Consider the following 13,421-nt stretch of genomic DNA (forward strand, 5'->3'; position numbering starts at 1 on the left):
TGCCTTAATAATAGACTGATTATTAAAAATAAATTTTAAAAAATCCTTTACATAAATTCAGTAACCGAATAAAGATTTCACATGCTTTAAGTTTGTACTTCCAGCCAAAAACTGAGATGTTGGCTAACTTTTTGTTCCAAAATACTGCATGGTACCTGTGATATGATGGAGTTAACTGAAAACTAAGCAATACAGTTGCAGTACACCCAGTCTGCAATGAAGGAAAAGCTAAGTTTCATTTCTGACCCATTAACTCCTACACACGCACACACACAGTTGACTGCTTTAATAACGTTGGTGTCTGTCATGGTCATCTCTCTATTATGCATTGAAGAGGGAAAGCAAAACAAAGCCAACAGCAGCAGCTCTGAGTTTAACATATTTGTTTTTTAAGGTGAGGACTTTGCTATTTACTTTAGACTTCATTATAGTGTTAATCACTGTCTGCAGTGTAGTGCTTATTTCTGCAGTCTCTTTCTCCCTGCAGTTCTTTTTTTTTTTTTTTTTTTTTTTTTTTTTTTTTTTTTTTTTTTAAGAGTAACTAGCACTGTCATTTGTATAGGAAAAATAAAATGTAAGAACAGACACCTGAGGGTCTTGTGACCACTGCTGACCACTTAACATTATATTTCTAAAATGACAGTAAATCAATGCCTATTATAATTTTCAAAAGCACTTTGTTTGGCTGGTCTTTACCACAGTGCTGGCTTGTGTTGCTGCGTGGTTTTGTTCATGCTTTTAAATCCTAGACGTATCATAGTTGTCGGACATCTACGGTTATCCTGTGTTACAGATTGCTCTCTATAAAGCAATCCGTGAAAGAACAGACACCACAGGTGTGCAAATCTGAGTGTAGTGCATATATGGATTTAAAAACAAAAAAATGGCAGTTTTTTTTTTTTTTTTTTTTTTTTTTAAAAAGTGCTTGTAGGTATTTGATGTGGCACAGTGTTTCCTCTGCCCATATCACTTACTGCTTTGTATTTGTTTTTGTCTGTAGCCCATCCATATCAGCTTTTCAGCCTTAAAACCCAATCAGCTGGCATGACAGGTCAGTTAAAACTCAGTAAGTACCTGATGATGTTCTAGTGTGGCTCCATCCTCTACATGTGGATGTTAGGCCTTGTATTATTACATTTCACACCAATCAGCCACAGCACATGAACACTTGGACTACACGTCTCCCAGCAGCAGATTTTAAGATGATTAGTGTCACTTCATCTGTGAGTGATTTCAAGGTTGTGGCTCATTAGTGTGATGTCAGAAGAGCTATGCCTGAAGTGACATTGAAATGTGAACTAAGTTTGTCTCTCTTGTCCTGTCTGGGTTTGAAAATTACAAACATGGTAAGTAGTCGTGGGATGGGCCGCCAGTGTCACCGGGGCTTCTGTTAAAGGGTCAGTTCACCCTGATTTCGCAAGTGGTGTCTAACCCGATTGCTCTTAGTTTTTGTGCTTGCTAGGTAAATTCCAGCATCTTACTAACTTTGCACATTGACATTAAAGAATTTCTGTCAAATGTTTCACACCAACGTGTTGTTGTCCTCCTCTGGGAAGTTCCCTTCAGTCACAAGAATCATCATCACTGTTTTTGTTCCTTGTAATAAGTAAAATGATAATATGCATTTCCCCTGAAGTGTTTTTTTTGTTTGTTTGTTTTTCTTTTTGGGTTAAAAACACCATGATTTCAGGATTAGTCTTATATAGCAGTAAAATTTAGGTTAAACTTGAGTTCATTTATTTTTTTCTTCTCCTTGCTGTCTTGCACATTCTCCAAATATCACATTTTTCCTGGACATAAAATTGTAGCGAGAATATCTGAACCAAAAAGAAGCAAAACAGGACACCACAGGTGAGAACTGAGGGTAAAGATTGTTTTAAACTTGGGTGAACTAACTCTTAAATTCAGACATAAGAGCTAATGTCTGTAATATGTAAAATGAAAGTATTGATACTGGTTAGGTGTTTTGTTTTTAAGCTTTTTAAAAAGGGGGGATTTCAGATGAATATGTTCTTTGTGCAAAGCTATGAGTCTGTCTAACATGTGCTTCTTATTCATGTCATAACTGTTTTCTGTATCAGATGCTTTTCTTTCCTCTTCAGATATTAAAATGAATATAAGCTGTCATATAAAGTACAGAAATAATACATGTATTTTTATTTAATAAAAATAATTGAAATGTTTTGTTGACACTTGTTTTCTTTAGTGGGTTTAAAAAACAACAACATTCTAGTTTATAACATCCACATGTTCATGCTTGTAGGCATTCAGAAACTATCTGCCCCTCTACGAGTCACTGCTCCGTCACAGAGTATTAGTCAGATTTTAACCCCAACTTCATGATCACTAAATGCACGTTAACCCAAGTTAAGGTCAGAATTATGGTTTTACTGCTGATTAACAGTCAAAGAATAGTGAAACAGTGAAAACCTTGACTTTCAGTGAAATCTAATTTCAGTTAGTGTAATAAGTTACAAAATTTAACATCTATTTCCTGTACTTCACATATTGCAATTATCTGATATGTGATGGATGAGCTACTATGGCTTTTTTTAATCCCCATTTAAAAATAAAATAAAATGTACTTCAAGTCCTTCCGTTAGTCACGTCACACTAGTCCTTCAGCAGTTCTGTTGGCTTCCGGTTAAATATTGCATTGTTTCCGCTCCTCACCTGTCACATGAATCCTCTGTTCAGTTATTTTACATGCAAATTTGTTTTGACTTGTTAGGTACTTTTGTTCTTACTGTTTTTAACTCTTCTGTGTCACGTGACCTTAAACTTTTGAAAAGGCTCCTAAAGTAAAACATGTTATTGCACATAGGTGCAAAACTTCATCAAGGTATTTGTTTCACCTGCCATCGAGTAGTTGGTGTACAATACAGTATTAATAAACCCTGTGGCTTTGTGTTAACATCTAGAGGAATTAGTGATGCATTTATTAAACCTGATTTTATGGTTGTAAGCATGAAAACAGTGGCCTTGCACCAGTAGTTTGCAGAAGTATCACGAGAGCGTCTTTAATAGTTTTACTTAATAGATTTTTATTTGAATGCATCCACATTCAGCCATTGAAGTAAAGATAACAGTTCAAAAATAAAGCAAGTTCTCAAACTGTGACTCATTATTCAGAAAAATGCTATAAAGCCACCTCTGACACCTAATTGTGGTTTTCCTGATACAAATCTAGAGCACGAAATTAGTTTGTGCAGGTCGAGGTTGCACGAAATGCACTCCTTTTTTCTACCATGCTTCAGTTGTTGATGCATTCAAATGACATTACACTGCTGTGCTATTTGTTCTGTTTTTCTTATATCTACTAATTGGAATGTGAACAATAGCATGATAAATGTTTTGATAACTGGAATTCCCCATAAGTCAGAAATGATGAGGATTCTTATCTAGATTAACGAAATACTCTGTAGTTTTGTCTGTAGTTAGAAGGTGAATCGCTAATATTGAAGAATGATCCAATTGTCTTATAGCTGAGACCAAGTTTATTTAACATGTACTGAAGCTGTGAAAAGCCCAAAAAAGGATATATCTTAATCTCTGTTACATTCTTCAGTAAAAACTTGAGATCTGAATGTTTTCAGAGTACTTTCTTGAGTTTCTTGATTAATTTTTCAGTAATAAAATATCTTTTTAGCACCCTTCAGTCACCGGACCTATTTTCCAGTCTCTCTCCAATGATGCAAATTATCATCAAAAAGCAGACACATCCTGTTCACGGACAAGTCTTCAGCATCATTTCCTCTGGGACATACAGAAATACTATGTGATGAAAGTTTTTTTCCGAAACATGTGAAACCCAATTAATGCAAATGAAGCTCTGCTATTGAAGTTAATTGAAGTTAAGACAAAAGAGAGCACATGCTGCTTCTTTCTTTAGAGCCAGTGGTCAGCAAATACTTAATATGATCCTAAACTGTTTCAGCTGAGGTGTTAAATGCTTTAATTCATCGCTGTAGGAGGAGCTGATCCAACAGTCTTGATGTTCATTTGTTCGCGCTTCCTCTTGTGCATGTCTTGAGGTTTGAAGGTGGAGCTAATGGAGTTCCTCTTGGTTTCATTTACTGTAAGACACACTTGAAATTCAGTTTTTTACACTTGCATCTCTGCTGTTATGATTTCCATCAGTGGCTTCCCACAAGATCTTAAGTGTGTGATGTAAAAGATGATTTGGATCCAATACCTTGCTTTTTTGTGGGCTCTAGTCATCACGCAGATTGGGTTTGGTAAGTTTGGTTGTGTTCCTCAGGCTGGTGGCTGGTGGTGGTTTGATCACTGGTTTTTCTTTCAATGTGAATTGTGCATGCGGCACAGTGGTTAGGGTAATTTCTGTGCGAAGGAATCTGAAGTCACTTGAAGTGCTGGTGGATAAAATGATAGAAGCAAAGACGCAAAAAAGAGCGCACTGGAAATCTGTGAAAATTGTCAGGTCAGATTTATTGAAGTTTTTTGCCTTTTGTTATAGTGTGAAATTGAAATATAGTCACTAGGCAAGTCTAATGTCTATTACAATGATAGATTGTAATCTAGACTTCAAACATACAATTTGTTTTACATTTTGCTAAACAATACTCCTCATATTTAATAGATTTGTTGTCCTCCACTGCAGTAAAAACCTGTGAAATGTTTTGAAAATACGTGAAAATTATCTTTATTTTTCCAACACTTTAAAAAATGCTTATCTAAAATGGAAATTAAAAAGCAACTAGAATGGTTTGCAAATCATTTGAACAATGCATTTAATGGGAAAAAAATGTAGAGAGAGAATCTTATGAACAAATTTTGAATTTTTAACATGTAACAGCTAAAGCCTTTTAAATAAAAAAGGAGTGGTGGAACTTATTATGTTATACAATACTATCATGAGTCAGAGGCATACTCTTTCAAAAGTAAAGATGGGAAGTGGTTCACCACTTTGTGATCTTTGCGTAGAGTGCCAGTTGGTGGAACTGGTAACCTGAAAATCTGTCACATAATACCGTTTGGTTTGAGAAGAACATCCTTTTCAGTGAATGTCTTCCTTATTTCAGAAATGCCAAACCACATTTTGCATGTAGTACAACAGAGTGGCTCAATAAAAAGTTTATCGTTCGCTAGAAACATTTGTTTAGGTGCATACTGTCTGTATACATATACAAACACATACACCTTCATTGCTGGTATTTACATTTTGCATACCCCAGGTTTATGGAAATTTGGGCTAAAAATGAATTATGTTTACTTCTTCTCTGTTTGTGATGTGCTTCTTCTTTTTTTGTCATTTTAATTTAATTTAAAGCTCACAGTGAGATTCGCTTCTTGAAGCGGCATGAGGGTGAATCTGTCGTTCTTCCCTGTGAGATTGAACAGAGGTACCCAGCGCCCTGGGGAGTCTACCTGAAACGCACCTGGCTGAATCATAAAGAAGTGCTGTTCAAACACACCAAGGAAGACTTTACAGTTGACAATTCTGCTGACAAAAGCCGCATTAGTGTCAGTGGAGACCCGAGCCTTCATTCTCTGAATATCACCATCTCTCAGCTGAACACCAGCGACACAGACCGCTACTACTGTGAGTTTGTTGTGGAAAATCCTTCCTCTGCAGATGAAAAGATACCATCAAAGACGGAATTCTTCCTCCTTGTTGGTGCTGGTGAGTGTACTTTTTGATTTATTTTAGGTTTAGCATTAAACTACACTTACACTTTCCAAACCATATTACAGTGCTAAGATGAAGCTTTTTTTCTTTGGGGATGTAAAATGCGTAACATGGTGTCTCAGCAGTGCCTCAAACATCTTAAAAGTTTAACAGAGCAGTTAAACTCTGTTGTTTTTTCCTAAGTATGGCACATTTCCTCCTTAACATATCATGCCAGACTCATGCACATAATAAAATCAGATTTGGAACTTGATCCTTACTAGTGGCACCCATATCCATTATATGACTTTTATTCCCTTTCCCATTGGAGATGTCCCTGAGTCAGTGGATACTTATCCAGAGTACGTGATAGAGAGATGTGCTGGGGGTTCAGCGGTACTCCCCTGCCTCCCCCAACGTGGGGAAGGCTTGGTCGTGGAGGGGGTGATTCTAAAGAGGCAGAAGGGTCGGGGACCTGTAGAGCTGCTGTACAACTCAAAGCAGCACCACAGCGGCAGCCGTTCTTCCTCCTCCTCTCAGTTCCCTGTTGAGAGGGTCCAGTTGTCCTCTGCGCCCGGCCCCGGCGGCATCACCTACAACCTCACCCTGCAGCAGCTGCAGCCAGAAGACAGTGCTTTGTACAGCTGCCAGCTGCTTCTGCACGGTCAACCCGATAGCAGTACCAGCCTAGGGAGACGTGTATTCTTTATTTCTGTACAAGGTGGGTCACATCACAGTGAGGGTTTCTCACCAGGTGACTTCAGCTGGCTGGCATTTGCTGTTCAAGATGAAATAAAAACTTCTTTCCATACTAACTGTGAAAATTTCTAGCTTTTACTAACGAAGCTGCCACTGATGATGTAATCAATAACACTGTGTTGCTGTGGGGCTTTTACAGCCAGCAAAGCTTATGGTCTATATTAGTTTCACATCAACAATGTTCCAATGCCTTTTGCACATTTTTTTTCTCTATAGGCATGTGAAAAACTGATAACACAAAGGCAATAGCAGAAATTAATATATTGTGCATGTGAGATAAGTTTAATAAGGTGCTAACCAAATCAATCTGATAGCACTAGTGATGAGAACAGGAATATTTCTGACTCATTTCCTTTGATGGTATCTGGTATTGAGGGGTTGTTTCCGAATGTAGTGTGAAGTATATCCTTTAAGCTTATCTTCAATTTGGAAACAACTGAACACTTTTTGTTTTATTATTCTAATGAAGTCTTATTTTAAAGTTGTAATGATTTGTGTCATGATGTTCTACATTTTCCCCTCTGTAAACAGATATCCTCCAATCTTCAGCAGGTTTAGGGATGTGTACACTTTGTTTTTAAGGCTTTAAAGGTCATTGTGCTGCTTAGCATATCTCCTGCTTTTAATGTGCAAACCAAATCTTATCAGATGTTTGATAACATTTGCCTATTTATGAACACTTAGGGGATTTTTTATTCTTATCTTTGGAGCTGTTTATCCTAAAGTTTACAGAAGTTTCCACACTATCTGATATCCTTTTGAGATATATTATTCGAACTGCAGCTTAAAACTAAGAAGGAAGTGACTTCTGATTCTGATTCTGATTGTGTGTCTGTGTTGAAGAAAGGGGAATGGTATGGAGTTTCACATTTTAAACATGTCTTCCTCTTTCTGCTTCTCCACAGGTGGTCATTGGTGCGGTTGCTCCAGTTACTCCTCTCTGCTGTACGTTTTGTCATCAGCTGTGGGCGTTCTCCTCCTCCTCCTGCTCCTCACTGGATGTGTGTTATGTAAAGTGAGTGTCTTTATTTGATTGTGATGTGCTACCTTGAGTATGCTCGTACACAGGGGCAAGAGAGTGAAATCTAACTGAAGCATTAGCACAAACAGCACCTGTTTGTTAAGATCATGGCTGATCTGCAGCTCACCACAGAAACCGCACTGGTTTCACAACTTTGTGCAGCCAGTTATCAACATGTTTGTCTTAAAGTTCAGTGAAGAACACTTTCAAAAACCCTCTTCTTCTTCTTCTTAGTTTAATACATTTGTATTATTTGCTTAAATTATGTGCTTAAATTGGCCTTTATTTTTTCCAAGAAATGGCAAGGGTCATGTCAGAGTCAGGTTAAGAGTTCCCACTAAGGATGTCGCCTTGAGAGAAAATGACAAACTTTGATTTTGACACAGGAAATTGAGAATGTGTGTTAAGTCTCTACCCTTCTGTGATTTTCTTTATTTGACTTCTCCTCCTCTCTCAATGATTGTCAGGGCAAAGCACGCCACAATGCGAAGTCACATAGTCCGGCCCCTATCTACGAGGAGATGAAGTCTCCCAGTCAAAAAGAGGCCCCTCTCCGTCTGAAGGACATGGGGTGCTCCGAGTACAGAGACAGCCCAGTGAAGAGATCCTCGTCAGAGAACCACTATGAAACTCCAAGAGCAGCTCTCAACAGCATCAGAACCTAGAGCGACTTGTCAACTCAGCTTTTCAAGACACTCGCAACTCCAGTTAACACACAGAAGAAAATGTTGCAGTTGGACATTTGTGCCTGAACTTGGGTGGTGGGGGTCAGTTCACTTTCTGGTTTGGCGTAAATATTTTTCTGGCTATGTGCATCCTTTGTAATATTTTATTGATCTGCTATAATAAAATCCATCTTGAAATTCAAAGCGGGTTTGTCGTGATGTGCATGTGGAGGTTTTTTCTGCACACGTTTCATTTCATTTGTCATCTTGTTTTTGTTGAGTCCATCCATCACCCTTTAGGGGGTCTCCACAGTGGATCACTAGTATCCTCCTTTCAGTATACTGAGTCATCTGAGGTTTTCCTCATTTCTTCGTTCGTGGCATCTCCATATTTAGCATCCTTTATTTCATGTCTATGCTTTGCCTTGCTTCAACTTTTGTTTTTCCTTTTCATACAATATTAACAACAAAATTAGCTCTTAGTCAAGTTTCCTGGTGAAACCACAATTGGCAGTGTTGGTGTCTGACTAGTTCCCCTTCCAGAAAGCGTTCACATGACACCGCAACAAATTCCTCTATCACTGCCATGAGGCCCAGGAAGGGGGAAAACCCAGCATGGCTTCAGGTCATTTAGTGCAAAAAGACAAACATGTACCTCAACTAAAGTGGAATCCTCCCTTTACTTATCTACTTTAAGAAGCTTAGCAGTGGGCTGTTTAAACATTCAACTCAGTAACCCAATTAGGCCCAAAGCAAGCACACAACACTCACACAAACCCCCCATGAACTGACTATGTTACTATACTTGCAGAGAGGGAGAAACTCCACACAGACCAAAACTGATAATATCTCACACCTGCCCAGGTGTCAACACACACCACAATTGCAGGTGCACAACTCAAATTAACTATGCAAAGAAACAGCTGAAATTCAATCAAGCTCTGAGGGCTTTGATAGAGCACTGGCACGCTGGGCCCAGCTGTGACCAGCGTCACTGTCACTGAAACACACCACCTCATGGACATCTGCAAAGAGACATGCCACACAAAAAGGCTGAAAGGACAGCCAGGTGGAGGGGTTCATCAGATAATCTGTACCTCATGTGTCCTTTTGAACCGTAGCATTAAAACACACCGTTCTTCTTTTTCTGTGGGTCTGAATGACGCTCTTCCTCATCACCTGAAGGGATGTTTTTCTGTGAGAAGGGGCCCCCTTACCAGAGAGGCACTCCAACAAGTATGTCATGTCTCTGGCTGGATGCAACTGAAGCAGAAAAGCAAAGAGCATAAAGACCAATGGTGGTGAAGACAGATATTTAGTGAAACTTAGGTTTCACTCAGGTTCATAGAAGTGAAGTGTGTTTAAATGATTCATATTTCTTTTGAAGCTACTAGAGTTTCATGAGTGTACAAACTCCTTACACAGGCAAGTTTCTTTTGTAAACACTGAATTTTATTCATGTTTATTTCTTTGAATGATTGAGGCCCTCACGGCATGCTTAGATGCTGTTGGACATTTTTTTTGCTGCCTGTCACATGTCTCAGTAATCTCTGTCTAATGCATTAAAGAGGGAAAGCAACACAAAGCAAACTGCAGCAGCTCTGGATTAAAAGCCAACATTGTGAAACTGAGTTAACATTTTGTTTTTTAAAGTCTGGACTACTATAGTGTTAACCACTGTGTCTGCAGACACCAACGGTGCAGTGTACTGCTTATTTATTTCTGTGGTCTCTTCCTGCCTGCCGTTCTCAGAATGACTAGTACCGTCTTTTCTATAGAAAAATAATACAACAAGAAGTGATCGTGAGCTGTAAACAGCTTTTTGCCATAGTGCTGGTTTTTATTGTTGGGTGGTTTTGTCTTGCTCATTCTATATTCTGAACTTTGCATAATTATCAGTCATCTGTGGTAATTCTGTGTTGGTGATTGCTGTGTATAAATCAACCAGTGGAAAGACAAATGCAAGAAGTGTGCATTTCTGAGAGTGCACTGCACATATAGATTAAAAATAATGGTAGTAAAAGAAGTACTTGATGTGGCACAGTATTTTCTTCAGCCTTTAAACCCAATCAGCTGTCACAACAGGTCAGTGAAAACTCAGTAATTATCTGGTTGCCATTATTGTGTGAGTCCATCCTCTGCATTTGGGTGATAGGCCCATGTATTACATATGACTATCATACCAATGTGGATATGGTGCTAATGCCCCCTATGTGTGGTTAAATAAAATAACAAATGTGAGAAAACACTTAATGTCAATGCTACTAGCAAACCCCTGACATCACAAAGTGATTCACTGAAGAACCCCTCAAGAACCTTTCTGGGTATGCTACTACTACTCCTACTACTTCTACTTAGAACCATTTTAATAATGATTACACGACAAAGTCATTCTTCGAAGAATTGGTGGTGAAACTCTTCCATTAAGTTCTTGCAGTTATGTTCAACACATGAGTGTTTTTCAACGTTTGTGATGTTGGTTAGTTACACATTTCCTTTTGTTCGTGTCTTGAGGTTTGAACGTGGGCCCAACGAAGTTTCACTTTGCCTCAAATGTGCAAAGTCCTGATCCATCTCGCAGTTTAGGTCAGTAGATTACCTTCTAGGCTTCAGTTAGTGCTTTGCGGCAGTGCCTGGCATACCTGTGGGCTTTTGTCATCACACAAAGTGGGTTTGGTAAATTTCTTTGTGCAGCTCAGGCCGGTATTTCGATATTTTGGTTTCAACTTTCAGTGGGAACTGTACGTGCAGCTGTGGTAATTTCTGAGCTGAGCCACAGGAAGTCACTTTCTTAAAGTGCTAGTGGATATTTTCTAACATTTGTTATAATATGATTTCAAAATATACCTTGAAGCCCAACGGCCATAGCGTCGTAAGAATTCACACACACAAACTTTTTTTGATCACCACAGCAATAACCAGCTGTGAAATTCTTTTAAAATAGAAACCTGTTTTAGTTAACTAAAAATTTAAAGAAAGCAAGACTGTGATGATTGTAAAATGATATAAACCAAACATACATATATAACTGAAAGCATTATTGATTTTCAGATGTGCGTGGGTGTCGACGAGGTTTACGGTCAGTGAAAATGTTGGAGGTAAGAGGCCAGACTACTCGAGCTGGAACAATTTTTACAACCAATGCATGCAGAAGAGCAGCTCTCAAGGCTTACCACATGGAACCATAAAGCACATGCTTGAAGTGAAAATTTTCATTCTTCCTTCTCTTTTGTGGTATCCTCTTAGTGACCATCAGCCAACCTCTGGCTTCTTCGTGGCTCTTACAGGCTCTGAAGCATATGCTTTACATCAGTTTCACAACAGCTATGAACCTTTCGTTGCATATTTGTGTGCAAGTGTCTGACGAAGATACCTGTCACTGACGAAGACAGGAGACATTAAAAACAAAGCTTAGTTTCATGACGTGGTTTCAGTCAGTTACGAGGATGTTTGTCTTTGTTCAGTTAGAAACACTTTGAAAATCCTCTTCTTCTTGTTTGTTTAATACATTTTTTATTAGTGTTGAAATACAGTATTTTTTTCCCAGGTAAGTCATGTCAGAGTCAAGTAAGAGTTCCTGTTGAGGACGTCATCTTGAGACAAACTTAGATATGGGAAATCGAGAGTGCGCGTTAACTCTGTTTTCCTCTTCTTTCAATGAAAGTGGAAAGTGCGCCACCATGTGAAGTGACACCCTCACACCTAAAAGGAGATGAAGTCTCCCAGTCAAACAGCAGCCCCCCCTCCATCTGGAGGAAATGGTGTGCTCTGAGTTTAGAAGTGAAGTGAAGAAATCTAAATTGAAACTACAAAAACCAGAGAGTACCTCTCATCTCAACACCATCATAAACTACAACAACTTGTCAACTCATCTGGTCCAAACAAATTGGACTCCAGTTAGCACGCAGAATCTTTTCATTATATATAATATGTTTTGAATCTGGTGCATATTGCCAGTTTGTAAACATGTTTGCATTTGGGTATTTCTGTAAAGACTTTATTATAAATGAATTTTCTTCTGCAGTGAGCAAACTGAATCAAAGTTTCTATTGTAGTGATCACAAGTACAGCATGTCTTTGTCCCGTCTTCCTCCGCTCACCCTCAAACAGTAGCAACAGAAGGCCACCCTTCCCTGAGCCTGGTTCTGCTGGAAGTTTCTTTGCTCATAGGGGGTCATATGGTTGTCAGGATTTTCTGTTTTCTTTGTATTATTCTAGTGTCTTTACCTTACAATATAAAGCGCCTTGAAGCAACTGTTGTGATATAGCACTTTACAAATAAAACTGAATTGAATTGAAGTATTACTACAGTATGTTAAAGTAACACATTTCCGATGACTCTCAGAAGAAAAAATAAAATGAAAATGAAAATGTTGCTGATAAACAAAAGAAATACAAATGAAATTCTTGTATATCGATCAGAAGCATAATAAAGATTCCCCTTGTGTTTTTTGACACCAAAAAGTAAGATGGTGCCTGTGATATGATGGAATTAACTGCAAATTAAATTATGGCGCAGTTTAGTACAGCAGTCTACAATGAAGGAGAAGCTAGGTTTCATTAAGTCTTTTCACAAACACACACACACACACACACACACACACACACACACACACACACACACTGTAGCTCATCCATATCATCTTTTCAGCCTCAAATCCCAACCAGCTTGCATGACAGAACACTTATAACTATCTGGATTTCATTATTGTGTGACTCCATCATCTTCATTTGAATAGGGCTTGTATTACTTGTATTGTGTTGCAATAGTTTCTAAATTTGTATGACAGCCAGCCAAAGCACTGATAGCATCTAACCAGTGCTATTATGCTATTGCAGAATAATGTATGTGATAGGAAGCAATCACATACATTACTCTGCAATAGCCCCAATCCTACACAGTACTGGTTAGATGCTATCACTGCTTTGGCAGTACTGTGTAGGATATGGGGCTATTGCAGAATAATGTATGTGACTGCTTCCTAGGTCTGGCTAAATAAAATAAAAATGTGAAAAAGCACTCAATGTCAGTGCTACTGTGGCTGCTACTATAATCGTTTCAATAGCAAACCTGCAAGCAAAAGCGTAAAGGAACACTGAAGAACCTTTCTGGGTTTCCTTCAGGATCTTCTTGTTATGTTCTAGATAAGATAAGATAAGATAAGATGACCTTTATTAGTCCCACACGTGGGAAATTTGTTTTGTCACAGCAGGAAGTGGACAGTGCAAAAGTTATGAAGGACAATTAGAATAAAATAAAATAAGAATAAATACAGTACACAACTGTACAGAATAGAATAAAAATAGAATACTATATACAGTAGAATAAAATAGAATAAAATATACA

At 38.3% G+C, this 13,421-nt stretch overlaps 1 protein-coding gene across 2 annotated transcripts; it reads left to right on the top strand.

Moving 5' to 3' along the window:
- Nucleotides 1-550: 550 nt before the first annotated feature.
- On the top strand, nt 551-8,258 carry LOC134628625 (uncharacterized). Of its 2 annotated transcripts, none has more exons than XM_063475351.1 (5): nt 551-1,051; nt 5,291-5,644; nt 5,961-6,350; nt 7,294-7,403; nt 7,877-8,258. In XM_063475351.1, exons 1-5 carry the CDS (start codon nt 1,045-1,047, stop codon nt 8,072-8,074), a joined length of 1,059 nt encoding a protein of 352 aa, XP_063331421.1. In that variant the 5' UTR covers nt 551-1,044; the 3' UTR covers nt 8,075-8,258. The 2 variants fall into 2 exon arrangements, with proteins under 2 accessions (XP_063331421.1, XP_063331420.1); XM_063475350.1 differs by lacking the exon at nt 551-1,051 and adding an exon at nt 4,102-4,238.
- Nucleotides 8,259-13,421: the final 5,163 nt, after the last annotated feature.

This window comes from Pelmatolapia mariae, linkage group LG6, assembly GCF_036321145.2.
Source record: "Pelmatolapia mariae isolate MD_Pm_ZW linkage group LG6, Pm_UMD_F_2, whole genome shotgun sequence".
Taxonomy (NCBI): domain Eukaryota; kingdom Metazoa; phylum Chordata; class Actinopteri; order Cichliformes; family Cichlidae; genus Pelmatolapia; species Pelmatolapia mariae.

What these genes read in the sequence shown, in the direction of transcription:
- LOC134628625 (XM_063475350.1), top strand. Translation starts at nt 4,178, where the DNA reads ATGATTTGGATCCAATACCTTGCTTTTTTGTGGGCTCTAGTCATCACG. An exon ending in ATTCTTTATTTCTGTACAAG is followed by an intron (nt 6,351 to 7,293) that starts GTGGGTCACATC and finishes GCTTCTCCACAG; the next exon opens with GTGGTCATTGGTGCGGTTGC. An exon ending in CTGGATGTGTGTTATGTAAA is followed by an intron (nt 7,404 to 7,876) that starts GTGAGTGTCTTT and finishes AATGATTGTCAG; the next exon opens with GGCAAAGCACGCCACAATGC.